The sequence below is a fragment of the Callithrix jacchus genome, chromosome 7, assembly GCF_049354715.1.
Source record: "Callithrix jacchus isolate 240 chromosome 7, calJac240_pri, whole genome shotgun sequence".
NCBI classification, from domain to species: domain Eukaryota; kingdom Metazoa; phylum Chordata; class Mammalia; order Primates; family Cebidae; genus Callithrix; species Callithrix jacchus.
The window spans coordinates 44,472,451-44,499,711 of record NC_133508.1 but is presented as its reverse complement, the minus strand read 5'-3'; the positions used below and the strand labels follow the sequence as shown (position 1 = coordinate 44,499,711).

General features: G+C 54.8%; 2 protein-coding genes across 11 annotated transcripts; one reads left to right on the top strand and one right to left on the bottom strand.

Moving 5' to 3' along the window:
- The first annotated feature begins 268 nt into the window (after nt 1-268).
- KLHL21 (kelch like family member 21) lies at nt 269-16,318 on the top strand. 4 transcript variants are annotated; one of them, XM_009000343.5, is made up of 4 exons: nt 269-1,341; nt 3,866-4,271; nt 7,889-7,961; nt 13,375-16,318. In XM_009000343.5, exons 1-4 carry the CDS (start codon nt 321-323, stop codon nt 13,666-13,668), a joined length of 1,794 nt encoding a protein of 597 aa, XP_008998591.2. In that variant the 5' UTR covers nt 269-320; the 3' UTR covers nt 13,669-16,318. The 4 variants fall into 4 exon arrangements, with proteins under 4 accessions (XP_008998591.2, XP_008998593.2, XP_035163485.1 ...); XM_009000345.5 differs by lacking the exon at nt 13,375-16,318 and adding an exon at nt 11,837-12,035; XM_035307594.3 differs by lacking the exon at nt 13,375-16,318 and adding an exon at nt 11,654-12,035.
- Nucleotides 16,319-17,712: 1,394 nt separating this feature from the next.
- On the bottom strand, nt 17,713-27,257 carry ZBTB48 (zinc finger and BTB domain containing 48). Of its 7 annotated transcripts, none has more exons than XM_035307590.2 (11): nt 27,195-27,257; nt 25,958-26,716; nt 24,193-24,425; nt 21,238-21,349; nt 20,449-20,571; nt 20,011-20,097; nt 19,409-19,563; nt 18,846-18,982; nt 18,595-18,759; nt 18,145-18,233; nt 17,713-18,074 (listed from the first exon to the last, which is right to left on the bottom strand). In XM_035307590.2, the coding sequence occupies exons 2-11, from the start codon at nt 26,645-26,647 to the stop codon at nt 17,778-17,780; spliced, it is 2,088 nt and encodes a 695-aa protein (XP_035163481.1). In that variant the 5' UTR covers nt 26,648-26,716; nt 27,195-27,257; the 3' UTR covers nt 17,713-17,777. The 7 variants fall into 7 exon arrangements, with proteins under 7 accessions (XP_035163481.1, XP_078186364.1, XP_035163484.1 ...); XM_078330238.1 differs by having other exon boundaries at nt 18,145-18,283; nt 20,479-20,571; XM_035307593.3 differs by having other exon boundaries at nt 20,479-20,571.
- Between the last annotated feature and the right edge of the window lie 4 nt (nt 27,258-27,261).

The window sequence follows — 27,261 nt, the reverse complement described above, 5'->3', positions numbered from 1 at the left end:
AGCTGGCACTTGTCACTCGCCGTCCCCGGCACGGGAGTCCGTGGGGAGACCCGGAAGGGCGGAGGGAGGGACCGCGGCGATTCACCCGGCGGAGCCGGGGGCGGGCGCCGCGTGGGGGGCAGGCGAGCCCGCGCTCGGGGCGGTGGCGCCGGGCACGGAGGGGTTAAGGGGGCGGTGTCGGCGACGCCCCGCCTCTCCACGCCCATCCTGCTTCCCTAAGGGCCGCGGCGCCCCGCCCTATTTATAGCAGCGGTGCCGGGCTCGCAGCGTGTCTCCGCAGGCCCCGGCCGCGGTGTCCCCGAGTTCCGAGTGTAAGTGCCATGGAGCGGCCGGCGCCCCTGGCCGTGCTGCCCTTCTCTGACCCCGCGCACGCCCTCAGCCTGCTGCGCGGCCTGAGCCAGCTCCGCGCCGAGCGCAAGTTCCTGGACGTGACCCTGGAGGCAGCAGGCGGGCGCGACTTCCCGGCGCACCGCGCGGTGCTGGCCGCAGCCAGCCCCTACTTCCGCGCCATGTTCGCCGGGCAGCTGCGCGAGAGCCGCGCCGAGCGGGTGCGCCTGCACGGAGTACCGCCCGACATGCTGCAGCTGCTGCTGGACTTCAGCTACACGGGCCGCGTGGCGGTGAGCGGCGACAATGCCGAGCCGCTGCTGCGCGCCGCCGACCTGCTGCAATTCCCGGCCGTGAAGGAAGCTTGTGGCGCCTTCCTGCAGCAGCAGCTGGACCTGGCTAACTGCCTGGATATGCAGGACTTCGCCGAGGCCTTCAGTTGCGCGGGGTTGGCGAGCGCGGCGCAGCGCTTCATCCTGCGCCACGTGGGCGAGCTGGGCGCCGAGCAGCTGGAGCGGCTGCCACTGGCGCGCCTGCTGCGCTACCTGCGGGACGACGGGCTGTGCGTGCCCAAGGAGGAGGCAGCCTACCAGCTGGCGCTGCGCTGGGTCCGCGCTGACCCGCCGCGCCGCGCCGTGCACTGGCCGCAGCTGCTGGAGGCCGTGCGCCTGCCCTTCGTGCGACGCTTCTACCTGCTGGCGCACGTCGAGGCTGAGCCGCTGGTGGCGCGCTGCCCGCCCTGCCTGAGCCTGCTGCGCGAGGCGCGCGACTTCCAGGCAGCGCGCTATGACCGCCACGACCGCGGGCCCTGCCCCCGAATGCGTCCTCGCCCCTCCACTGGCCTCGCCGAGATCCTCGTGCTCGTGGGCGGCTGCGACCAGGACTGCGACGAGCTGGTCACTGTCGACTGCTACAACCCGCAGACGGGCCAGTGGCGCTACCTAGCCGAGTTCCCAGACCACCTGGGCGGGGGCTACAGCATCGTGGCGCTGGGCAATGACATATACGTGACGGGTGAGTGGGCCGGGGGCTGGGCAGGCTCTTTGGGGTGGAGCCTCGCCCGTGCGGTAGCCCAGCTACCCGCAGAAGAAATGTACAGACCCTGGAATCCTAGGGCCGCACCTGAGTCCAAGCTGGGGCCCGGGTGACTACAAAGCACTGGCCGGTACTTTTCAAGTATCACCCTTGAAAAGTATCGCCGCTTGTATGAGCCGGGACAAGTAATTGCTTGTGAGTCTGTGACCCGTGAGGCCGGGGTGCCAGGCTGAGCCAACTCCGTGCCCCGAAGGTGCCTCCCCACTTGGTTGGAAGATACTGGGGCATTCACTCCGCACAATGGCTGCTTTCTTTTTCTCCTTAGGGAATCTAGGGAAGGGCAGGAGTCTGACGCCCGGTGGTGAGGCATCTGTTCTCCCCCAGCGGGGGAATGTCGCCCTCCCTGCTGAGCCACCCGGGCCCCCTGACTCACTCTTTGTCACCGGTGACACGGTTCCCTTGGGCTTGCACCTAGGCGCTGTGCTGTGGTCACATGGTGTTTAGGCTGCCCTCCCCAGAGACTGTAAACATGGTCACATGTTAGAGGTTTTCTTCCAGTTACTTGGCCCAAGCCCGAAAACACTGCCGAGTCATGGTAGGCGGGTCCCAGGCCGCCTGGGTTTGGGCTTCTCCTGCAGTTTTTGTTGAAGATAAATCCCAGTTTAAACAGGAGGCTACCTCCTTCCCCGGGGTGAGGAAGGGCGGGCTCTGTAACTGCTATATAAGGAAAGAACCCACCAGGCAGGCATGTGAGGCAGTTATCAGGCAAGGAGGTGGGGACTGGGATGTCACAGTTGCTGTGCCCAGCCTTACATGTTCGCCAGAGAGCCCACTCTGGGACGTGCTCTGAGTTCCAGTGGGACTCTGAGCTGTCAAGTGTGACAGTTGCTGGGCTCTGGCCACAGCTTCCTTGCCCTGCAGCTCTGAGTCCAGCCTCTGCTGGAATCTGCCAGTAGATTCCTCTTTCCAATCTGAGGTTGTCCCCAAGTTGATTGGAGACGGTGTCCCTCCCCTCTCCCCAAAGTCTGACGAATGTCTTTGAGGAGAGGATTGCTTCCCAGAACTACTCAGACTCGCCCCAGCTTTCTGCACACCCTTCCATAAATGTCTCAGCAGAGCAGTTAATCCCTTGGGTTTAGGCAGGTGGCTGGGTAATTCCATTCAGCTGCCTTTCACACAGCTCCATGGAAGGGAGGAGGCCGGCAGAGTGCACTTCCTAAGAACAAGAACTTGCTCTTCCTTTAGAGCTCAGGGCTGTGAGACAGAATGTCCTGTCTGCTCTGTCCTGGTGGTGCCAGTCTGGGAGGCCAAGGCGTGCAGCCCCAGGATTCTTGGGGTCCCTTCCTGTCCTGGGGTTTCTAATAGCCCTTCTAGACCTGGTATGATTTATGATTACAGCTAGTAGCACTTTTTATTGAAACTAAAAATACAGGGCCGGGTGCAGTAATCACATCTGTAATCCCAGCACTTTGGCAGATCAAGGTGGGTGGATCCCTTGAGCTCAGGAGTTTAGGACCGGCCTGGGCAACATGGCAAAACCCTGTCTCAACAAAAAATACATAAATTAGCCCAGTGTGGCAGCGTGTGCCACCTACTCAGGAGGCTGAGGTGGGAGGATTGCTTGAGCCCAGGAGGTGGACGTTGCAGTGATCTGAGATCATGCCACTGCCTTCCAGCCTGGGTGGCAGTAAGACTGTATCAAAAAAAAAAAAAAAGTAATTCAGGCAGAAGAGTATATATATCGTACTTAACACAGCTTGATGGATTTTTCTTTTTTTTTGAGACAGAGTTTCGCTTGTTACCCAGGCTGGAGTGCAATGGTGCGATCTCTGCTCACTGCAACCTCCGCCTCCTGGGTTCAAGCAGTTCTCCTGCCTCAGCCTCCCAAGTAGCTGGGATGGTCTCGATCTCTTGACCCTGTGATCCACCCGCCTTGGCCTCCCAAAGTGCTGGGATTACAGGCTTGAGCCACCGCCCCTGGCCGATGGATTTTTCTAAGCAAACACAGCTTTGTAACCTGCACCAGAATCAAGAAGTGGGCTGTATGTTGTTAGGTCTCTTGCTTACAGGAGGATGTGGGCTTCTGCTCTTCTAGTCCTGGCAGAACCTTGTTTGGAGGGTGCCCAGGAACCCTGGGACTTAGTGAGCAAGTCCCTGTGCACCCTGCAGACATGCTCTTTGGCTCCTCAGCAGAGCTGGCCCACGGCCGGGTGCTCTGGTCGGTTGAGGTGTCCAGAGGAGGCTGCCGGGTCCTTTGGCATTGCACCCGGGACCTTTGTTTGGTAGAGGCTTGGCGGTGGTCTTCTCGCTGGCGGTGGTCAGCATGTGCTGTGCCTTAGCCACAGCATGTGGCCTGGGCTTTGGGGAGAGGACATGTGTCTGAGGTGAAGCCCGGTGACATTAATTCCTCCCAAGGGAGAGGCCCTCTCAGAAGTTCAGGAAGGTGCAGGTGGGTGACTCACCTTGTGTACGCTGACCACCTGCCCATCATGCACCCTGGCAGGTGGGTCCGACGGCTCCCGGCTCTATGACTGCGTGTGGAGGTACAACTCAAGTGTGAATGAGTGGACGGAGGTGGCGCCCATGCTGAAAGCCCGCGAGTACCACAGCTCCTCTGTGCTGGACGGACTGCTGTACGTTGTGGCTGCCGACAGCACCGAGCGCTATGACCACACCACCGATTCCTGGGAGGCCCTGCAGCCCATGACCTACCCCATGGACAACTGCTCCACCACTGCCTGCCGCGGCCGGCTCTATGCCATCGGCTCCCTGGCTGGCAAGGAGACCATGGTGATGCAGTGTTATGACCCCAACACCGACCTGTGGTCGCTGGTGGACTGTGGCCAGCTCCCGCCCTGGTCCTTCGCCCCCAAGACTGTGACTCTGAATGGACTCATGTACTTTGTCAGGTGAGTTGCAGGCGCCGAGCTGCACTGTGTGTTTGGCATCTCTTACCAGGTCCTGCACTAAGCACGTCATGGCTGCTCTCTCCTTTCTACAGATAAGAAATGGAGGCCTAGCTGGGGTCGGAGGCTGGGTCTGTCTCTCTTTTTTTTTTTTTTTTTTTTGAGACAGAATTCTACTTTTCCAGGCTAGAGTACAATGACACGATCTTGGCTCACTGCAACCTTTGCCCCCCAAGTTCAATCCATCCTCCTGCCTTAGCCTCCCAAGTAGCTGTGATTACAGGCATGTGCCACCATGCCCAGATAATTTTTGTATTTTTAGTAGAAATGGGGTTTTATCATGTTGGTCAGGCTGGTCTCGAACTCCTGACTTCATGTGATCCACCTGCATCAGCCTCCCAAAGGCTGGGATTACAGCATGAGCCACCGTTCCTGGGCTGTTTTTTTTTTTTTTTTTTGGAGATGGAGTCTCACTCTGTCACCCAGGCCGGAGTACAGTGGTGCAGTCATGGCCCACTGCAGCCTCAACCTCCTGGGCTCAAGCAATCCTTCCGCTAGCCTCCCAGGTAGCTGGGACCACAGGCATGTGCCACCACACCTGGCTAATTTTTAATTTTTTTGTAGAGACAGGGTCTCGCTATATTGCCCAAGCTGGTCTCAAATCCCTTCCTCAAATGATCCTCCCACATTTCCTGCCTCCCAGAGTGTTGGGATTACAGATGTGAACCCCAACATCTGGCCAGGCCAGGTCTTTCTGAGCTAGAGTGCTCGTTCTATTTATTTGAGTTTAAGGAAAACTCCAGATTTTCTTAATCAATGGATTTTAAGGGTGGTGGAGTTGGGTTCTTCGAGGGAAGAGCAGACTGTAGCCTGGGCAGCATGGAGCAGAGATAGGCAGCCTGCAGGTCGTCAGGTGTCTGCTGGCCTTGATGACCTGTCCGGTCACAGCCAAATGCTGCCTCCACCTGGTTGGTGGGCATCAATGAAGGTGCAGGGCAGCGCCCCGCCTGCTGTACTCCGCTGTGTCTTCACACACCCTGCTGCTCCTTCCCAGCCTAGAGCCTGCCTGAAACTCTGGGTCCAGGAGGGAAGGGGACAAACTGAATGACAGTCCCTACTGTGCCCTTTTGGTCTGGGGCTTTGAACGGGGAGCTTGGGGGATGTGAGCTCCCTGCTTCTTGGCCCCGTGCCTCTCACTGCCAGAGCTGCATTGGCTTTGGCCTTAGCCTTTGCCCCACCCCACGAAACAGGAGGCTCCTTACCAGGCTTTTGTGGTAAGCACCAAAAAGAACAGGGGTGGCGTTGTTACACAAGTAACTGGGCACCTCTATGTGCCAGGAGCCAACAGTCTTGCTCTGAGAAAGCCCTGGAATCTGAGCCAGCTCTGGTCCCATTATAAAATATCATCTGACCCTTTGCCCAGCTCTCCCTCCCCCAAGTTGTGAAGGTGTCTTCAAAGAGTGGGTGGAGATGGCTATAAATACAACCTATCAAAAGGCTAGAACCTTCTTTTCAGCTCCTAGGCAGTGGTTCCAGGCCCAGTGCCTTTAAGAGTCCTCCTCCCCTCCCCCATCTGTCCTAGAGCAAGATATGATGTGCCCCAGGGAGGTCTGCCTGCTGGGTTAACTTTCCCACAGGGAAGCATGAGGGTCTGGCACCCCTCACCCCACTCACTTCTAGCCTTAACAAGGGTTTTCTAAGCCACCTGCATGTGTAAGAGGAGGCAGTGCTCTGGAAAGGCTTCATCCTACCAATGTGACCTGTTCATCCTACCAATGTGACCTGTGCCAGAGGAGGGGCACCCAGGCTCAGCCTGAGTGGAGGATGCTGGAGCCTGGAAGAGAAGGCTAGGCCTGCCGGGGCCCTGCTTAGAGCTGGTCCTCCTGGGGTATTTGTCCCGGTGCCACCTTGTTTGTGCACTTTGACTCTTCGAGAGCCACATAACCCTCCCCCCAGAACACCACCTGTCTTTGAATAGCTTGTGTCTAGGACGGGTCATCCTCAGGGAGGCCATAGCCTTGGCCGTTGTCCGTTTGACCCACGAATGAGCTCAGCCTCCCTCCCCTTGGTTCTGGTACAAGATGGCTCCTTGGCTGGGGTCCAGTAGCCCCCTCTGGGAATGCCGGTGAGCTCCATCCGGCCCAGCATCCAGGCTCTGTTTCACAGGTCTCTGCTGGGGAAAGAAAGGGCAGCCTAGCAGATTCCAGTGTTTAATGATCATCATCACCCCCATAGAGCCCACAAACTGAGGGTGGATTTGACATTTTGAAATGGTTGGGGGCTAAAAATCAAGACAAGAGTAACATTTCAAGTTACACAAAATGTAACTGTCAGTGTCCATGGATGAAGTTTCCTTGGAATGCAGCGTGTCTGCATTATCTGGGGCTGGTTTTGTGCTGGAGTGTCTGGTCCACAACTACTATTGTTTGTCTTGTAGTATCTTTGCGTTTCTTTGTTGTTGTTGCTTTGTTGTTGAGATGGAGTTTTGCTCTTGTTGCCCAGGCTGGAGTGCAATGGTGCATTCTCAGCTCACTGCAACCTCTGCCCCCCGGGTTCAAGTGATTGTCCTGCCTCAGCCTCTTGAGTAGCAGGGATTACAGGCGTGCACCCCCACGCCCAGCTAATTTTTATTTTTAGTAGAAACGGAGTTTCTCCATTTTGGTCAGGCTGGTCTTGAACTCCCAACCTCAGGTGATTTACCTGCCTTGGCCTTACAAAGTGCTGGGATTACAGGCATAAGCCACAAGGCCGGCACATTTCTTCTTTTTTTTGAGACAAGAGTGTCACTCTGTCACCCAGGCTGGAGTGCAGTGATGTGCTCAGCTCACTGCAATCTCTGCCTTCCAGGTTCAAGTGATTCTCTTGCCTCAGCCTCCTGAGCAGCTAGTATTACAGGCATGTGCCACCACACCCTGCTGAGTTTTGCATTTTTAGTAGAGACGGGGGTTTTACCATATTGGCCATGCTGGTCTCTAACTCCTGACTTAAGGCACTTTACCTGCCTCGGCCTCCCAAAGTGCTGGGATTATAGATATGAGCCACAGTGCCTGGCCTGTATCTTTTTTGCTTTTCAAGGCTGTGCCTTTGAGCCTTTTTTCTGTGGGAAAAAGAATGTCAAATGAAGTTGAAGGGTCTTGATCCCAAAGTGAGGGGCACTTCAACATCATAGTGAACAGGACAGGGTTGGGGGCTCACAGTGATACTGGCGACAGTGGCATGGAGTGCTCCAGGGCATGTGGGGATGCACAGTGAAGCCAGGAACCTGTTTAAAGATCTGAAGGGAGCTCCTATAGCCTTGGGGGCTAGGGGGACAGCCACCTTGGTGCAGAGTGATGGGCAGGCATTGAAGGGGCTTCAGGTCCTCAAAATTCCTGATCTTCAGGTTTGGGAGCAAGGGTTCCAGCCCTGGCGCCCTGGCTGGGTGGGCACAGGGGGCTAAAATTGGCCCCTAAGAGCTGGGGATGGAGCCCACCTGGCAAGGGAGCTGCTGGATGGCATCAGAAAGATCCAGATCACTGGAGAAGTCAGTGACTCAGGGGAGGACTCCGCTCCAGCCCTGTGCACCTGAGGGAGCTTCCTCCTCGCTCTGAGCAGTTGTCCTCCCACTGCCCCCTCTGCAGGGATGACTCCGCCGAGGTGGATGTGTACAACCCAACAAAGAACCAATGGGACAAGATCCCGGCCATGAATCAGGTAAATTTTCAGGCGGGCCAGCGTTGGAAGCTCAGGCTGGTCTTGATTTTGCAACCCAAGTGTCGTCATGATGAGTGCTTGGGATCCACCGCCATGATGGGTGGGTCTCATCTCAATGAATACAAGGCTGCTGTTATCTTTGTTTTGCACTTGAGGCTCACTGAGACACAGAGGTTAAGTAACATCCCATGATTACACAGCTTAGCATGCATTTGACCAGTATTTATTGTCAACTATAAGCCAGAGAGCAGAAGGAAGTGAGGGCATTCAGCCATCTGGGGACACCTATTCCAGAGAGGGATAGCAGGTACAGAGGCCCTGCAGCAGAGTGTCCTGGCACGTGCTTGGGTACGCCAGCGGACAGTGTGGCTGGAGCAGTCAGCATGAGGTCTCTGCCCTGCCTTTTTATTTTTGACAGTGTCTTGCTCTGTCACCCAGGCTGGAGTGCAGTAGTGCAATCATAGCTCATTATAGCCTCTACCTCCTGGGCTCAGGCAATCCTCCTACCTTAGCCTCCTGAGTAGCTGAGACTACAGGCGTGTGCTGCCACACCAAGCTATTTTTTTTTTCTCATATGTAGATGCAATAGGAAATTTTTTTTTAATTTTTGTAGAGACAGGGTTTTGCTGTGTTGCCCAGGCTGGTCTCAAACTCCTGGCCTCAAGTGACCCTCCTGTCTGGGCTCCCAAAGGGCTAGGATTACAGGGGTGAGCCACCATGCCCGGCAGATTCCTGAGGAACCCACTGTGGGGATACTTCTACTGTCACCTGCTGTGGGTTCTGAATAGGACAGCCAGGGTCCACCCCTTCTCTCTGGGCTTGATGAGAAGAGGGATGCTGAGCCTGGCAGTGTGATGGTTAACAGGGAAGGCTCAGTGCTATTTGGCCATGTGAGCAGTCTTAGTCCTAGGTACATATCACACTGCCTATAGCCTTCTTTCCTGTCTTAACATTTCCAGCCCTATACTCCGTGACGTCTAGCCTCATAGCTTACATCATAGCTTAATGTCCTTACATTTAAGAGACTCGGCTGGGTGTTGTGGCTCATACCTATAATCCCAGCACTTTGGGAGGCTGAGGCAGGCGGATCACAGTCAGGAGTTCGAGACTAGCGTGGTCAACCAGGTGAAGCCCCATCTCTATTAAATTTTTGTAAAAATACAAAAATTAGCCACACATGGTGGTGCGCACCTGTAATCCCAGCTACTTGGAGGGCCGAGGCGGGAGAATCACTTGAACCCAGGAGGTGGAAGTTCAGTGAGCCGAGATGACACTGCTACACTCCATCCTGGGCTACAGAGCAAGACTCCATCTCAAAAAAAAAGAACCTGGGCAGGGTCGGTGGCTCACGCCTGTAACTCTAGCACTTTGGGAGGCCGAGGCAGGTAGATCACCTGAGGTTGGGTGTTTGAGACCAGCCTGACCAATATGGAGAAAAACCCCACCTCTATTTAAAATAGAAAAATTTCAGCCGGACGCAGTGGCTCACACCTGTAATCCCAGCATTTTCGGAGGCCGAGGCAGGTGGATCAGCTGAGGTTGGGTGTTTGAGACCAGGCTGACTAACATGGAGAAACCCCACCTTGATTTAAAATAGAAAAAATTCAGCCAGATGCGGTGGCTCACACCTGTAATCCCAGCACTTTGGGAGGCCGAGGCAGGCAGATCACTTGAGGTTGGGAGTTGGAGACCAGCCCAGACAACATGGTGAAAACCCATCTCTACCAAAAATAGAAAAATTAGCTGGGTGGGGTGGCGTGCATCTGGAATCCCAGCTACTCGGGTGACTGAGGCACAAAAACTGCTTGAACCTGGGAGGCAGAGGTTGCAGTGAGTGGAGGCTGCACCATTGTACTCCAGTCTAGGTGACACAATGAGACTCAGTCACAAAAAAACAGAAAGAAAAGGGGAGTAGGGTGCAGCAATATCCAAGCCTTTATATTTTCTTACCACTCACCCACTGACTTACCCAGAGCAACCGCCAGCCCTGCAAACTTGCTCCATTCATGGTAAGTGCCCTACACATCCCATTTGTTATCTCTTATATTGAATTTTAGTCTACCTTTTCTTTTTTTTTGAAATGGAGTCTCACCTTGTCACCCACATGCAGTGACATGATCTCAGCTCACTACAACCTCCATCTCCCAGGTTCAAGCACTTATCCTCAGCCTCCTGAGTAGTTGGGGTTACAGGCACTCACCACTATGCCTGGCTAATTTTTTATTTTTAGTAGCATTTTTAGTAGAGATGGGGTTCCACCACGTTGGCCAGGAGTTGGTCTCAAACTCCTGACCTCAACTCGTCCACCTGCCTCGGCCTCTTAAAGTGCAGGGATTACAGGTGTGAGCCACTCACTGCCTTGACATTGTATCTTTCCTATGGTTACCTATGTTTAGATACACAAACACCACTGTGCTACAGTTGCCTATGGTATATATAGTACAGTAACATGCTGTACAGGTTTGTATCCTGGGAGCACAGGCTCTGCCAGAGACTAAGTACGGAGTAGGCTAAGACCATCTAGGTTTTTGTAGCACCCTCTAGGATGTTCACACAGGATGAATTTCTCAGGATATATCCTTGCCACTAAGCAACACGATTGTGTAATTTTAAGGAAGGATGGGAAGACTTAACCTTGTCAAGTATCAATACCACTCAGAGCAATTTACAGACTCAATGCAATCCCTTTCAAAATGGAAACAGCGTTTTCTACAAAAATGGAAAAGCAGATCCTCAAATTCATATGGAATTGCAAGGGGCGCTAGAAAGCCAAAACAGTCTTGAAAAAGAAGAATAAAGAACTCACTCCTCTTTTCTTTTGAGTCAGAGTCTCACTCTGTCGCCCAGGCTGGAGTGTAATGGCGCGGTCTTGGCTCACTGCAACCTCCACCACCCAGGTTCAAGTGATTCTCCTGCCTCAGCCTCCCGAGTAGCTAGGATTATAGGCGCCCACCACCACCCTCGGCTAATTTTTGTATTTTTAGTAGCGATGGGGCTTCACCATGTTGACCGGGCGGGTCTCGAACTCCTGACCTCGTGATCCACCCACCTCTGCCTCCCAGTGTTTTGGGATTACAGGCACGAGCCACTGTGCCTGGCCCTCTTTTCTTTTTTTGAGACAGAATCTTGCTTGTTGCCCAGGCTACAGTGCAGTGGCGCAATCTTGGCTCACTGCAACCTCTGCCTCCTGGATTCAAGCAATTCTGCTGCCTTAGCCTCCTGAGTAGCTGGGATTATAGGCACCCGCACCCAACATGACGTCCGGCTAATACCTTTGTATTTTGTATCTGCCTACTTTGGTCTACCAAGGTGCTGGGATAACAGGCATGAGCCACCACCCTCAGCCTCTTTTTTCTTTTTTTTTGAAACAAAGCTTCACTCCTGTCTTCCAGGCTGGAATGCAATGGCACGATCTTGGAGATCTTGGCTAACTACCTCCTGGGTTCAAGCAATTCTCTTGCCTCAGCCTCCAGAGGAGCTGGGATTGCAGACGCCTGCCATCATGCCTGGCTAATTTTTATATTTTTAGGAGAGAGGGGGTTTCCCCATGTTGGCCAGGCTGGTCCCAAACTCCTGACTTCAAGCGATCCGCCCACCTTGGCCTCTCAAAGTGCTGGGATTACAGGATTGAGCCACTGTGCCGGGCCTCCTTTTTCTTTCTTTTCTTTTCTTTTTTTTTTGTTTCGTTTCAGACGGAGTTTCACTCTTGCTGCCCAGGCTGGTGCGCAATAGCGTGATCTCACCTCACCACAACCTCCACCTCCAGGGTTCAAGCGATTCTACGGCCTCAGCCTCCCAAGTAGCTGAGATTACAGCCATGCACCACCACACTGGCTAACTTTTGTTTGTTTGTTTTGTTTTGTTTTTTGTTTTAGTAGAGACAGGGCTTCTCCATGTTGGTCAGCTTGGAAACTCCCGACCTCAGGTGATCCGCCCACCTCGGCCTCCCAGTGTGTTGGGATTACAGGCGTGAGCCACTGAGGCCAGCCTCTCTTTTCAACATACACTGAAGGTCCAAGCAAGAGCAGTTAGGGAAGACGAAGAAATAAAGGCACCTTAACTGGAAATGAAAAAGTGAGATTATTTCTATTTGCTGATGACACAATCTTACATATGGAAAATCCAAAAGATTCAAGAAACTGTACAACTGAGAAAGGAATTCAGTACCAGTGCAGGATACAAAATCAACGTTTAAAAATCATTTCACACTGAGAAACAGTTCTGTAAAAAAAACAAAAACAAAAACAAACCGTAGCATTTACATGTAACTATCCAAAAAATAAATCAAGAAAACAATCTCAATTAAAATAGCAACAACAAAAAAAATACAGTAGTACAATAACGAAGAAGATGAAAGACTTCTATACAGAAAACTACCTTTAATTTTAATTTTTTTTTAAGAGACAGAGTCAGGCCGGGCGCGGTGGCTCAAACCTGTAATCCCAGCACTTTGGGAGGCCGAGGCGGGTGGATCACGAGGTCAAGAGATGGAGACCATCCTGGTCAACATGGTGAAACCCCGTCTCTACTAAAAATACAAAAAATTAGCTGGGCATGGTGGCGCGTGCCTGTAATCCCAGCTACTCAGGAGGCTGAGGCAGGAGAATTGCCTGAACCCAGGAGGCGGAGGTTGCGGTGAGCCGAGATCGCGCCATTGCACTCCAGCCTGGGTAACGAGCAAAACTCCGTCTCAAAAAAATAAAAATAAAAAAAGAGACAGAGTCTCACTTTGTCACCCAGCTGGAGTGCAACCGTGTAATCATAGTGCACTGCAGCCTTGACGTCCCAGCCTCCTGTGGTGGTGCAGGCCTGTAATCCCAGCTACTTGGGTGGCTGAGGCAGGAGAATCTCTTGAACCCAGGAGGCAGAAGTTGCCATGAGCCGAGATCATGCCATTGCGCTCCAACCTGGGCAACAAGAGTGAAACTCCATCTCAAAAGAAAGAGATTTAACTTTCTGTTTTCCCCACAGTAACCTACACATAGTGAATTTGGGAAAGATGGAAGGAATCATTTAGCCTCATGGTTCAGAGCCCAGCTCTGCCAGTGTCAGCCACACAAACCTCAGTTTTCCCATCTGTAACATGGGGAAAACATTAGTGTCCAGCCCCGAGGGCTACTGCAAAGATTTCTGAGAGAACGTAGGAAGTGCTGCTCAGCATGGTCTGCGCACAGGGAGGGCTGGCACTGCATCGGGTGCCCTCATCACCGTAGGGAAGGCCCAGCTGCCCCTGGGGAGGCCTGTTTTCCTAAGCGGGGTGTAGGAAGGGGGTTGGCTTCTCTGCTTTCTGGGAGTGCCAAGGCTGCTACTCTGGGTTGATGATAGGTCATGCCTTGTCTCCCATGGGTCCTCAGGTGGGGCCCTGTCCTACCCTCTCCTCTGACCTGCGCTCCCTCATTCTTTTGGGCCACAGGTGCACGTGGGGGGCAGCCTGGCTGTCCTTGGAGGAAAGCTGTATGTCTCTGGGGGATATGACAATACATTTGAACTCTCGGACGTGGTAGAGGCCTATGACCCAGAGACTCGCGCGTGGAGCGTGGTGGGGCGGCTCCCAGAACCTACCTTCTGGCACGGCAGTGTCAGCATCTTCCGCCAGTTCATGCCCCAGACTTTCTCAGGTGGGCGCGGCTTCGAGTTGGACAGTGGCAACAATGACATGGACCCAGGCCGACCCCGGCCACTGCGGGACCCTAATGAGCTGCACTAGCCCTGGTCCAGTCCAGTCCGGGCCTCGGTGCAGGTAACTGGCACCACTCTTTCATGTACGAGGACAGGTTGGGCTCACAGGTGGAGCACAGGCTCTCAGGTAGCCACGCAAGCCCAGGATCTGGTGCCTGAAGGTTTCTGTGCCTTGAGAGCCTGAGTCAGAGGCCATCCTGAACGCCCTTCCTGACGTTGAGGAAGAGCCACCTTCCTCCCGGCACGTGTTTCTGGGTCTTGGAGGTCACCCCCAGCCTGTGGATCGCAGCTCACCCACGCAGTGCACACCCCTCCTGCTGCTGTCACCTGCACCTAGTTCCTCCCACCTGGGTTGAGGAGGACGACTTGAGAGGGATGAGTGAAGGGAGGAGGGGTCCTCCTGTGAAGCTTGGAGGATGGCCTGGACCTGGAGCAGCGAATCAGGCAGACAGAGGCTGAAGTGGGGTCCCAAATTCCACATCTGGGGGTGTCTTGGGGGACCATTTCCCCAAAGGGGATGGGGGCCTGCCTCCCTAGCTCATAGCCCCTGCCCAGGGCTTACATCCGAACCCCACAGAGGGCTGGCCTCCAGAGGCTGCACCGGGACAGTGGGACATGAACAGGGATATGGACCTGGGGGGTGAAAATATGGCCATGGCAGATGATGGGTCTCCCCAGCCATAGCCCCCAACCCCACTCCCACCCCCTGACCCCCCCCCAACTGGCTGTTTTGTCTTCACCTCTCACTGTCTCCTTCAGCATCCTGGGACAGAAGCCCACGGGAGGTCTCAGGCCATAGGTTCTTCCCAGGAGGCCCTGGGAGGCAGTCATTGACACCTGGTCAGGCAGACAGCTGCAGGTGCCCGAGTCCTTGCCGGGCCTGTGCATGAGGAGTCCCACAGCTTCTAAAGGAAGTCCTGGGCAGGAGGTGGCCTTGGTGGTTGGTTTCAAGGTTTAAAATGCTTGCAGTTTGACCTTAAAAGAAGAGGAAGCTGTATAGGGTCAGCTTTGATTTTTCAATTCTGTAAAGTGCCATTGCCAGAGCTTTCTGCAGGAGCGCTCAGGTGAACGCCGCAGCCTGGCAGTCCCTGGTTTTTTCTTGGAAATGGTCAGTTTCACCTCAAAATACCCAAAGGAGCCTTGGCTTGAGTTTTTGTCTTTGCCTCCCTTTTTAGAGAAGAGGGCGTTCAGACTGTGCTTTTCTCGTTAAGGTTAAAGCAAATGTTGATTGCCTTTTCTAGTGTACTAACTTGTAGAGATGTTCTCAGCAGGAGACAGTCTCACATTGTCACTTAGATTGCACTTAAGACCCTTGTGTTAACCAGATGGCATGGCTGGTTGCCTTAATATGTCCGGGGACACCTGCCAGGGCTGCCTGGCCTCTCCCTCATGCTCCTGAAGAGCCCAGTCCATACACTGTGGATGACATTACTGTCATTAGAAAAACTTGTCCTAGAACGCCCTGGCTGGTTTGGTTACAGTTAGTGGCAGCTCTTCTCCCTTGGGTCATGGTTATCTCTCAGCACCTGCTGTGCACCAGGTACTGGTGGGACGGCTGAGGATGGGACCCCAGCACTGTCCAGGCCTGATGGGGCCTGGCTGGGAGTCCTATGGGTGGTGTGGAACGTGCAGCTGGGCTTCCTGTCGTCAGGCGCCTTCTGGCACTGTTGCTTGCGTTGCCCTCCTTCCTCTGCTTCCTTGGGCCCTCCTGGTCTGTGTGAACTCCCTCAGGGAACTTCCCTGCCCTGTAGCCCTCACTTAACTTCCTAGCCAGCTGTCGAGCCCATCCAGAGGTGGTTTGAGCTCAGTGGGGCAGCTTGTCTCCCTTGGCATCAGGGGTATAAGGGCTGGGTTCAGCCATACAAGATTGGCCAGGCCCTCGATCCCTGACTGTCCCAGGCACGGAGCTGGGCACCCAAGGATACACTCTCTGGGCTGTGTGATGACTGCCAGCACAGGGCATCTTGGTCTGGGCTAGGCTGCGAGGCCTTCCCGCTGTGGAAAACAATTTCTTTTTGCAGCTTTGCTGTGGTTGGCAGCTGCCGTACCCCATGCCTGTGGCGGCTGCGCAGACAAGGGCTATGGTACGAGCCAGAGTGGAAGAGCTGGACTTGGGTTTGCACCCTCTCCTGTGTCTGTTTTCCAGACCTACCCTGGTCTCCACCATCAGGACCACCCCATCTTTGGGTTTCAAAGACCAAGGCTGGGGAAGAGCAGGCACCAGCCTCTGCAGCAATGCGTGTGGACACCAGCTGGGGGAGCCAGGGTCCAGCCCCTCCTCTCCCGGTTCCCCTATGCTGTGGGTTCTGGGCTATCATGTCCCCACCACTTAAGGGTGTCTTTACACTGACTTCAGAATAGATGCTGGGATGCCTAGGCATGGGACTGTCCCCACGTGTTACGTGTACAGAACTCTGTCTACAGCACAAATTATGAAAACACAGTGACTGGTATTTAACGCTGATGTACTATAATGTATTTTATATTTATATGACTTCAGAGACGCATATGTGATAAAGGACACCCTCCCTCTAGTGTCCACACCCAGTCCTACCGCAGAGGGTTGGGCAGGTTGACGTATTTATTTTTATCTCTTCCGTAGGCTTCCATGTCCAGAATCCTGCTTAGGGTTTTAGGGTGCCTTTGGAACTTTTTGCAATAAAAATATTTCCCATCCATTTGGGGTCATTCCCTTTGTCCTCTTGCTACTGTGCCTTCTGGGACTCCTTTGGGCTGAGGCCAGGTGTGGGAGGAACTGGCAGCATGGTGGGCCCAGGGCCCTTCCAGGCCCTTTCTCAGATCGTTGGAAGCGATGAGGCAGTGGAAAAGATGCCTGAGAGGCTGGGTGTGGTGGCTCGCACCTGCAATTCCAGTGCTTTGGGAGGCTGAGGAGGGAGGATCACTTGAGCCCAGGGGTTCAAGATCAGCCTGGGCAATACAGGGAGACCTTGTCTCCATTGAGAGAGGCTGAGAAGTAAAGGTAGAGCAGGGTGATGCATGGGAAACCTGCCTGCTCCAAAGCTGGTCTCTGCCTGGGCCTGGCGCTCGCAGCCCTTCCTGAGGATGTGGTACAGGTGGTGATGAGACTCCCATCTGCAATGGGATGGACCTTGGACCTGGGGAGGTGGAGCCCTTCAAACCTGGGGAGGTTTGGAGTCCCAAACCAGGCTGTGAATCCACACAAGGTGTCCAGCTCAGGATGTTTTTCACATCTGCAGAGCCCATCTGAACCTGAGGGCAAAGCCGGTGTTTCAGCTGGGAAGGGGAGCAGTATTGAAGGCAGAGTGGGCCTTTTTTTTTGAGACAGGGTCTCATTCTGTCACATAGGCTGGAGTGCAGTGGTGCAATCTTGGCTCACTGCAACCTTCACCCCTGAGTAGCTGGGATTACAGACATGCAACACCACGCCCAGCAGTTTTGTATTTTAAGTAGAGAAATGAAGCTGTCAGTAACTTGCCCAGGGCCAACTGAGTTGGGAAGAAATTTAAACATGAGAAATCTGCTCTAGGGCCCATGTGCATTTGCTCCTTGACACAGCACCCCACAACTGTAGAATCTGGGACCAGCAAAGCCTAGACACACAGACCAGGCTGTTCTTGAGGGAAGGGTCCCCTCTGGGCATGCCAGAGCCCAGGGTCTTAGTCAAGAGCCCCGCCTTCCTGAGGCTCCTAGGCGTGCTCAGCTACACTAACTGGGCCCAAGCCTTGGGTCCTGACCACTCTACTCAACTCCAGAAGCTTAGTAATGAATTCTATCTCCAGTGGCTGGTATCACCTCAGCTCTAAATTAGGAATAGTAGTGCTCTATATGGCCAGCGTTCCCCACTCTAAAATCCTGCAATAACAAGGAACATGCATACAGATGTGGAGAGCAGCCAAGGCCAGAGGTTTGGCCCCCAAAGGAACCCTGGCCAAGCGTCGCTCAGCTGAGGTTTCCCAACAGGAGGGAAAGCTGCTAGCTGAGCTGATAGCCACACAGGATCGGCAGGGCACCACTCTGTCCTGAGGACACACGTGGGAAGGCAGCCTTTCCCCAAATGCAGGACACTGGAGAACAGGCCGTTAGGCTGAAATACACGAGTTCAAAGCCACACGGTTTATTGGGTGGGGCCACATGGGCTCTGGTGGCCGGAGTGGGCTATGTGTCGCAGTCCTCCGGGACAGCAGCTGTGATGATGAGAGACGGCTCCAGAATGCCTGGTCCAGCAAAGCTCTCCTCTGCACATAGTCTCTGGCCGGGGAGCTGGGAGGCCAGGCCACCCTGGGCCAGGGACTCCACAATGACCTCCGCCGAGCCCACCTCCAGCTCGGCAGGCGGCTGCAGCGCCACCACCACCATCTTCTCGTCCTCGATGATGAGGTTGCGGAGCTTGCGCTGCCGTGGATTGTAGTTCTCCACCCGGTCGTGAATCTCCATGTGCCTCCGCAGGTGGGCCTGGCGGGGAGGGCAAGCTCAGGACTTTGGGGGACCGCGGGGAGGGGAAGGCACCCAGGGCCTGGCCTACCTGTCGGGTGAACTTGTAGCCGCACTCGGTGCACTCGAACTTCCTCACCCCCTTGTGCCGTCTGACGTGCACACGCAGTTGCTCCACAGCTGCGGGAGGGAGGAGAACACGGAGCGGATAGTGCAGAAGCCCGGGGACCCTCGAGGAAACAGCAGGAGGTTGGGATAGACAGCAAGGGAGGTGGCTCAACCACTGGCAGGGGTGGGGGGTTCTTTCTGCTGTACGTGGGGCCAGTGGTTTACAAGTGCTGCACAGGCCCTGCCAGGCTCTCCAGTGCCACCCACAGTCACTACTGCACAGGACAACCTGCTTTCAGTCAAAGCAGGTCCACTTTCAAATCTAACATGTAGTGCACAGAAGATGTTCACTGGCAAGCAGGGAGCATTTCCTCCTCAGAGACCCTCTAACTTGGGTGAGCAGGAAATGGCTCCCCCAGGGTCACCCAGGTACCTTTGAAGGTCTTGCCGCAGATTTGGCAGAAGTGGGGCCGGCCCTCCTGGTGGCGGCTGGCCACATGCCTCAGGAGGGGCCCCTTCTCAGTGAAGCGCTGCTCACAGAACTCACAACTGAAGGGCCTTTCGCCAGTGTGGGTGCGGTTGTGCTTGTCCAGGCTGGCTGTGGGCACAAGGCAGGAGCTCAGCCTGCTTCGGCTTCGGGACAAGGAGGGGAGGGGCAGGACGGCGGGGTGGGGCGGACCTCACCTTGGGTGCGGAAGGTCTTGCCACAGAGGTGGCACTGGAAGGGCTTCTCGCCTGTGTGCGTGCGCAGGTGCATGTTGAGATTGGCCTTTTGGGTGAAGGCATGGCTGCAGAACTCACACACATGTGGCCTCTCATTCCTGTTATGGTGGGGACATGGGGCAGAGGCTATCACCAAGAGAAGTGGCCCCTTCGCTCTGCTACAGCTAGGAACATGACTGGTGGAAAAAAGGGCTTGGGCAGTGCCAGGAAAGGGGCACCACCTCCACCCCCAGAGCAGAAGGGCATCTATAAGCAGGAAGTCACAGGAAACTAAGGAAACTTGGAATCTGCCCTGAGCACAGAGTTATCTGAGCCTGAAACACCTCCCCCCAGCCTCTCCTGCCTGGCATACCTGCTTGCCCCTTGGGTCCCACTACCCCAGAAAGGCTGTAGGCACTAGATTCAACGTGAAGGCCAAGGACATACTCATCTGTGTAAATGTCAGCAAACTCTATCTTCCCTGCCTGGTGCTAGCTTGGGCTGGCAGCAGGACTGGGCCCCAGGAGAGAAAGGGTGACACACACCTGTGCTTGGCCTTGATGTGCATCTGCAGGCCATTCCGACTCGAGGCCCGGTGCCCACACTCCTCACACACAAACAGCTTCTCCCCACGGTGCTTGAAAGCTTCATGCAGCTGCAGCTCTGTCCGAGACAGGAAGCACTTGGCACAGGTGGGGCACTGCAGGCAGAGCCACCAAGGCCAGGGTGAGAGCAAGGCAGGGCTGCCTGGAAGACCCACAAGTCCCCGCCCCGAAACAACAGAAAGCTCATGGCCAACTGCCCACTTTGGGAACAGCTCACTTTTGCTCATGCTGAAGAAAATGTGTTTCTCAAAATGTTACTTTTCAAATGTAAAGTACATCACAAAACATGTTACGAGTTAACTTTTAACTGCTCTCTGTTCTGGCTTCTGTAAACTTGTTTCCTGCTTCATCATCCTGTACCACCCAGGTGCATAAAAGGCACCTCATTTTCTTTGTCCTTTACTCAAAATTAAAAAGCAATTCCGTTAAGCCCATAATCACGTTAAATAAAATCCTCCTGCAACCCCATTGATCTCTCCAAATCTCTAATTTCCTGCTACAATGCCAGCATCAAAGCATGCCCAACCCTTCCTATCACTTACTGCATGGGGCTTGGGGGCTCCGTGCAGCTTGATCATGTGGCTCTGCAAGTCCTTCTTTTGCATGAACTGCTGGGAGCAGGAGGAACACTGAAAAAGAGGCCCACAGTCACCTCCAGGGCAGTCTGCACCCATGAAACCCTGCCACCCACCCTCAGGCTATAGGGTAGGAACTCAAGAGAGGCCCCCGATCTGGTGTGAAGTATGGAGCTGGGGAGGGCCCTCAGGGCTCAGCTGCCCAGTGGATGCTGAGCCTGTCCTCCATGGAAAGAAACAAGGGCTCAATAAGGATCCTGGAGGTGAGGCTACAGCCAGCAGCCCTGCCCAGATAAAGGGGCACTGGGCAGCAGGGAAGGCAGGCTCCCTGACAGCTACCATGAGGGAGGTGCCTGATACCACCCATGTAAAGGGCTCAGCAGAAGGGATCCTGGGGCTACCCACCCCTGGCCCTGGAGACAGGCAAAGCCTGACCTTGTAGGGCATCTCCCCTGTGTGAGACACCATGTGCACCCGCAGCTCCATCCTCCGGCGAAATGTGTCCTGGCACACAGAGCACGTGAAGACCTGGCAGTGTGAGGGGCAAGCGGGGCCAGCATCAGCGGGGGCCTCTGCCTGCAACAGCAGCCTCTGCCCGGGCTTCCACTCGCTGCTGGGAAGAGTCTGCCTGAGGGGTGGGGACGCTAGGGTGGGAAAGGGTAACATGTAACCTGCCTGGTATGACTGTCACTGAGTGCTGCAAGCCCACCGCACACCAGGCCCTTCTCAGGCCCAGACAGACTGAGGGTAGGGTCCAGGTGGCCTCACCCACAGTCCCTGGCCCCTGAGGGGACTGACAGTCCTCTAGAAAGAGTGGGTCTGGGTTTCAGCTGGCCCTGACATAGAAGCCAGCAGTGGTGTTGCGGGGAGGCGTCCAGGGGGCCTTTCCCAGCTGCCATCCTCTGTGGAGGCTCCCCTTCTCCAAAGCCCAAGGTGGGTGGGCCAGGGGCCTAGGAAGGCAAATCCAAAATGCCCCCTACAAAGTCCCTCCTATGCCAGTCCCTTCCACCCTCAGGACCTGTGTCCCCTATACCAGGGCATGGACTTGATGACATCTAAGGACCCCACAGCTTTCCTGAATTTACAGTACCTCTCTCAGACAGTGTCCTGGGGCCCTTCCCGGATGGCACAAAAACAGAGAGGCCAATGTGGCACAGGCCCTGCCCACAAGTACCTGGGCCAGCTCCCAAGTACCTGTTCCGAGCGGTTCATGCAATTCCGGGCTTCATGCTCCAGGAGGTTCTCCTTCCGAAAGTAACACTTCCCACATTTGGGACACTCAAAGGGTTTCTCCCCAGTATGTTTCCTGCCAGGAGAAGCCACAGGGGTGGGGGGGCTGAGAGGGTTTCCCATCTCTCCCTCACCCAGGGCCCCCTCTGGCTCCCCTCTGAGGGGAACATGTGTTCTGAGGTGACACCAGTTGGTGCAGGGGCAGCCCCAGAAGTCTCCCCAGCATGGAGACTCTCCACAAGGGAGAGTGCCATGGCAAGAAACTCACACAGGTCCTAAGGGGCCACCACGGATCTGAGCAGCACAGAGGCCGATGGGAAGGCCCTGCTGACCGCATTCTGTCAGAAGGCAGAAACAGCTCCTAGGTCCTGACTACTGGAGAAGAAACAGTCTTCCCAGAGCTTCAAACCCATGGCCAGATCTAATGGCCTCACCTGACTCCACTGCCCCACCTAGCTCGGCAACAGCTTCTCCTGGGAGACCTACAAGCCCCCTCCCCCTGAACAATAGAAAGCATACCACCGGCTGCCCACTCTGGGTACAGCTCACTCTTGCTCATGGTGAAGAAAATGTGTTTCTCACCTTGCCTGCTTCACTCCGGGGGTGTTGTCTGGCCACATGGGTCAGCCATGTGCCTCCTTGCTGACTGTCACCCTGTCAGGCTCCTCCTAATCCAAAGCCCTGGCTCTTCCCTCTGCCTAGATGCTCCCCAGTCACCCACTTAGTCAACTTCCTCACCTCCTTTGAGTCTTCGCTCAAATCTCACCTTCTCAGTAAACCTCCTGAGACCCCGGCTACTTAAAATCACAATCTAATCGAATGACCATGACTCCCTGACCCCTTGGCCCGCCTCTGCTTTTTCCTTTTCCACAGCACTTCCTCACCGTCTACCACAGGCAGATGGACTTATCTGTCATCTGCATTGCCCTGCAAGCAGGTGGCCTGCACAAGAGCCTTTGTTTTGTTCCCTTAAATGCATCTCTAACACCTACACAGCCTTGCTGGCCACCTGGTAGACTGCTGAATGAACGAACTAAACGAACTGGACCTCAGAGCCCCAGTGCAGCCTGCGACAGCTCCTCCCACCAGCCAGGGGCCAAGCATTTCTCTCAACCTCAGCCTCTGCAGCAACTCTCCTCAATCCCCATCAAAATGACTTCATGAAGCCATCACTCCCCTCCCAGTTGTCAGGGCCAGTCCAGCAAGCTGAAGCCCCAGAAAGGGATGGAAACTGCCCCAAGCTTACCCCAGCAGAGTGCCTGAGAGTGAGCATCCAGCAGCACACAGGCTGCCCCAGGACCCCCAACACTCTGAGGTTATCCCAATATTCCACTGGCAGCAGCTGCCCCAAGCACAGTGCACAGGGACAGCAAACAGGTCTCCCCCTAGTTCCCGTTCCAGGTAATTATTAGCGTGTGGCCCAACCTGACTTGGCAAGAAAACATGCCATGATAGACTAGTGATGTCTTAGCTGGGAGTGGCAGGACTGGAAGGCAGGTCACAGGGCTGCCATCCACACAGGCCCTGCAGGGACTCTGGAACAGTGCTACCCAAGGTGACTCCCCACAATGACAGAAATATGCTATGTCAGCACCACCCGATTCAGCCACCTGGAGCCACATTGTTCCTCACCACTTCAGCTTTGGCTAACATGTCTAAAGAACTGAATTTTTATTTAATTTTAAGTTAAAGTAGCCCCTGGGGGCTGTGCGCAGTGGCTCATGCCTGTAATCCCAGAACTTTGGGAGGCTGAGGCAGGTGGATCATGAGGTCAGGAGTTCAAGACCAGCCTGGCCAGTATGGTGAAACCCCGACTCTACTAAAAAATACAAAAAATTATCCAGGCTTGGTGGTACATGCGTGTAGTCTCAGCTACTCAGGAGGCTAAGGCAGGAGAATTGCTTGAACCCGAAAGGTAGAGGTTGCAGTGAGCTGAGATCACACCACTACACTCCCACCTTGGCGAAAGAGTGAGACTCAAAAAAATATGTAATTTCAGTACTTTGGGAGGCCAGGGTGGGTGGATTGCTTGAGCCCAGGGGTCTGAGACCAGGCTGGGCAACATAGCAAGAACTCATCTCTACTAAAAGTAAAAATAAAACTTTCTTTTTTTTTTTTTGAGACGGAGTTTAGCTCTTGTTACCCAGGCCGGAGTGCAATGGCGCGATCTCAGCTCACTGCAACCTCCACCTCCTGGGTTCAGGCAATTCTCCTGCCTCAGCCTCCTGAGTAGCTGAGATTACAGGCACGCACCACCATGCCCAGCTAATTTTTTTTGTATTTTTAGTAGAGACGGGGGTTTCACCATGTTGACCAGGATGGTCTCGATCTCTTGAACTTGTGATCCACCCACCTCGGCCTCCCAAAGTGCTGGGATTACAGGCTTGGGCCACCATGCCCGGCCCAAAAATAAAACTTTTAACAGTCCGTGGAGTTCCTGGTGACTTTATTGGACACAAGCTTTACACAAATGGACTTGAATGCCCCACTGACACCCAAGAGTGAACACTTCACTGGAACACAGGTAACACTAACCCAAGGCTCAGCATTGTGGCCCAAAGCCCCAGCTGCCAGGCTTCAGAAACACCTAAGGCTAGGCCTCAGCTCTGACATAGGGGCCACAGGTCTCCCATTCTGCTGGCAGAAGCCAGCTGGAGGTCAAGGTCCACGGTGGGTAGAACCTGTTGACAAGATGTTCACAGACCCATCTCCAAGCAGAGTACTCACAAGAGAGCGAGGAAGATCCAACCCAAAGCAGACTAACTTTTTGATCATCAGAGGTGTGCCAAGACCAGGCACTATGTGGGTCTGAGATGGATCCCCCAGCCCCTGCCTCACCCCGAAATGGGAAGTGCAGGACCCCCTCCCCCAACATGGAATGGTAGACAGGAAAACAAAATAGAAAAACAGAACGTTTACCTGTTGTGGACTTTTAGATAATATTTGCTGAGGAACTTTTTATGACATGTGGGGCATTCGACTGCCGCTGTACCTTTTCTGTTCTCAGCAGGCTCAGCTGCTAGGGAGCTCAGGGTTGGCTCAGCAGCACAGGGCTTGAGGATTACATCTGACTTCCTCCTGGTCAGCACAGCCTCAGGCTCAGACATGTAATCGCCATCCCCGTCGTCCTCTACTTGAACCACCACTTCCCACTAGACCAAAACAGGCAGCAGAACGGGGTGGGGTCCAAATTAATCAACAGGGGTTATAGGGACCCAGCTCCAGTTCCATCCCAAACTCCAACCCTGACAAGTCCCTTCATCAGGGACTGTTCTTTCAGGGGCCTAGGGCAGAGAGCATCTGAATCTTGGATTCGGAGGAAAGTGGCTCTGTTTGGGGGAAACCGGAAGCTCGGCTGCAAACACCACCCTGGGGAAACACCTGTAACCGTGATGCTGCCCACTACTTTCAGGAAGGTGGCAACCATGAACAGCGGGGGCTTGCAGAAAGGTCAGCCTGAGGTCACCAGCTTCGTTTGGAAAAAGCCTGTTCCAAACCCACGTTAACAGAGATTGTTTTGGGATCCAGATTATTATTATTTTTTTTGAGATGGAGTCTCACTCTGTTGCCCAGGCTGGAGTGCAGTGGTGCAACCTCAGCTCACTGCAACCTCTGCCTCCCAGGTTCAAGCAATTCTCCTGCCTCAGCCTCCCAAGTAACTGGGATTATAGGCGCCTGCCACCACACCCAGCTAATTTTTCTTGTATTTTCAGTAGAGACGGGGTTTCACCATATTGGCCAGGCTGGTCTCAAACTCCTGACCTTGTGATCTGCCCACCTAGGCTTCCCAATGTGTTGGGATTACAGGCATGAGCCACCGCACCTGGCTTTTTTTTTCCTTTTTTTTTTTTGAGACAGGGTCTTGCTCTATTGCCTAGGCTGGAGGGCAGTGGCACGATATCAGCTCACTACAACCTCTACTTCCTGGGCTCAAGTGATCCTCCCACCGCACCCTCCTGAGCAACTAGGACAACTGGTATGTGTGTGCCACCACACCTGGCTAAATTTTTTTTTTTTTTTTTTGAGACGGAGTTTCGCTGTTGTTACCCAGGCTGGAGTGCAATGGCACAATCTCGGCTCACCGCAACTGCCGCCTCCTGGGTTCAAGCAATTCTCCTGCCTCAGCCTCCCAAGTAGCTGGGACTAACAGGCACGCACCACCATGCCCAGCTAATTTTTGTATTTTTAGTAAAGACGGGGTTTCACCTTGTTGACCAGGATGGTCTCAATCTCTCGACCTCGTGATCCACCCGCCTTGGCCTCCCAAAGTGCTGGGATTATAGGCGTGAGCCACCGCGCCCAGCCTATTTTATTTTTCTTTTCTTTTTTTAAAAATTTTTCTTAAAGATGGGGTTTCACCATGATGGCCAGGCTGGTTTTGAACTCCTGACCTCAGATGATCCACCCACCTCAGCCTCCCAGAGTGCTACGACTACAGGTGTGAGCCACCATGCCCGGCTTAATTTTGGGATTTTTTTTGTACAGATGTGGTCTCACCATGTTGCCCGGGCTAGTCTCAAACTCCCAAGCTAAAGTGATCCATCCTCCTTGGCCTCCCAAAGTGCTAGGACTACAGGTGTGAGTCAGCCATCACATACCACACGAGGCCCAGGGTCCCTATTATACCAAAAAATTGTCTATTCCCTCTATTCCCTTCCCAGTCCCAGTACCCTGGGCACAGTACCTCATTACTCCGGCCCTGCAGCTGGGCACCTTCAGCCTGGAAGAGCCTTGGGGGCACTTTGCAGTCCTCAGGTTCCTTGTCCTCGGGAGGACAAGCCTTCAGGGCCTGCTTGAGTTTCCCACATAAGGAGGAGGGGCTCTCACTTTGAGCAGGAGAATGGAGCTGGGGCCTCTGAGGACTATGACTGCCTCTGGGCTCCTGATCCCTGGGGACTAGACCCAGAGTCCTCGAAACTTCCTCTTCTTCCAAGCCTGCCGGCTCCTTGATGTGGCTGTTCACATTCTGGGAGGCAGGGGGCCCCAGCCCACTCTGGCCACCTGCTGCCTGTCCTACTGAAGTTTTGGGCTTGAAACTCTGGCACAGCTCTACGGCCTCTGGCACTCGCAACTCCCTGGCTGCCAGAAGCACCTGATCCCGGTTCCCTGAGGTGAGGGCGAGGTGACCAGTGTAGAAAAAGTCCAACAAAAGGCCAAAGATCTCAGCGAAGCCAGCAGGGAGGACGACACTGCCCCCTGAGCCATCCCCGTAGAGGCTCTGGAAGAAGTGGCTGCAGCAGGCAAGGACGCTCCAGTGGGCCTTAAACACCAGGCCCCCCACGTCCAGGGTGGCGTCGCAGTACTGGCCCTTCTCCCGCTGCTTGTTGAGCTCCTGCAGAACCCTCACACTGTGCTGGACGAAGGAGCCGTCCATGGTCTGGAGGACAGGGAGGCAGAAGTGACACTCTGGCCAGCCCAAGCGAGGGTATGCAAGATAAAGCCCCTGTAGTCGAAAAGAGAGAAAGGGGAAGTTGTCCTCTATTCAATCAAATTTATCAGCACAAGGGCTTGGGTCAAGGTGAGAGGTGCACGCGGAGGGCAAGAACACACTGAGAGCCTCTTGGGGGCCAGGGGCCATATTGGGTTGGCCGGGGGGATGCTGATGGGGTCCAGGGTCGTGAAGAGGGGCCTGATGGGAGAAATCAAAGTTTGGGGAAAGGAGGCACGGGATGAGCGCGAACTAACTGGCCCGGCACAGCGAGAGGATCCTGGAAGGGGGAGGGCGGCGGCCGCGGACAGGTGAGCGGGGCCCACGCCGCGCCACAGGTCCCGAGCGGCCGAGCGGAAGGCAGCCACGGCGGCCCGCAGCCCCTCCCTCCCTCACCCCGCGCCCTCTCACCCAGGCAGGTTCTCCCTAAGCCGGCCGAGCCGGCCCCACCAGCCGCCGGCTCCGTCGCCTCCACAGCCCACGAACCAACTACCTGGCAATGCGTGCCCCGCGGACCGTGCGGAGACGCCGCCGTCTTCGCGCCGGACGTGACGTCAGAG

Excerpts from the sequence above, each read along its gene's own strand:
- ZBTB48 (XM_035307590.2), bottom strand. The coding sequence starts at position 26,647 with ATGGACGGCTCCTTCGTCCAGCACAGTGTGAGGGTTCTGCAGGAGCTC. Across the intron at positions 20,098-20,448 it reads GCCTGTCTCCAGGGCCAGGG|TGTTCCTCCTGCTCCCAGCA; the intron begins GTGGGTAGCCCC and ends CCTCTTTTTCAG. Across the intron at positions 18,983-19,408 it reads CACATCAAGGCCAAGCACAG|GAATGAGAGGCCACATGTGT; the intron begins GTGTGTGTCACC and ends CCACCATAACAG.
- KLHL21 (XM_009000343.5), top strand. The coding sequence starts at position 321 with ATGGAGCGGCCGGCGCCCCTGGCCGTGCTGCCCTTCTCTGACCCCGCG. Across the intron at positions 4,272-7,888 it reads GGACTCATGTACTTTGTCAG|GGATGACTCCGCCGAGGTGG; the intron begins GTGAGTTGCAGG and ends CCCCCTCTGCAG. Across the intron at positions 7,962-13,374 it reads AGATCCCGGCCATGAATCAG|GTGCACGTGGGGGGCAGCCT; the intron begins GTAAATTTTCAG and ends TTTGGGCCACAG.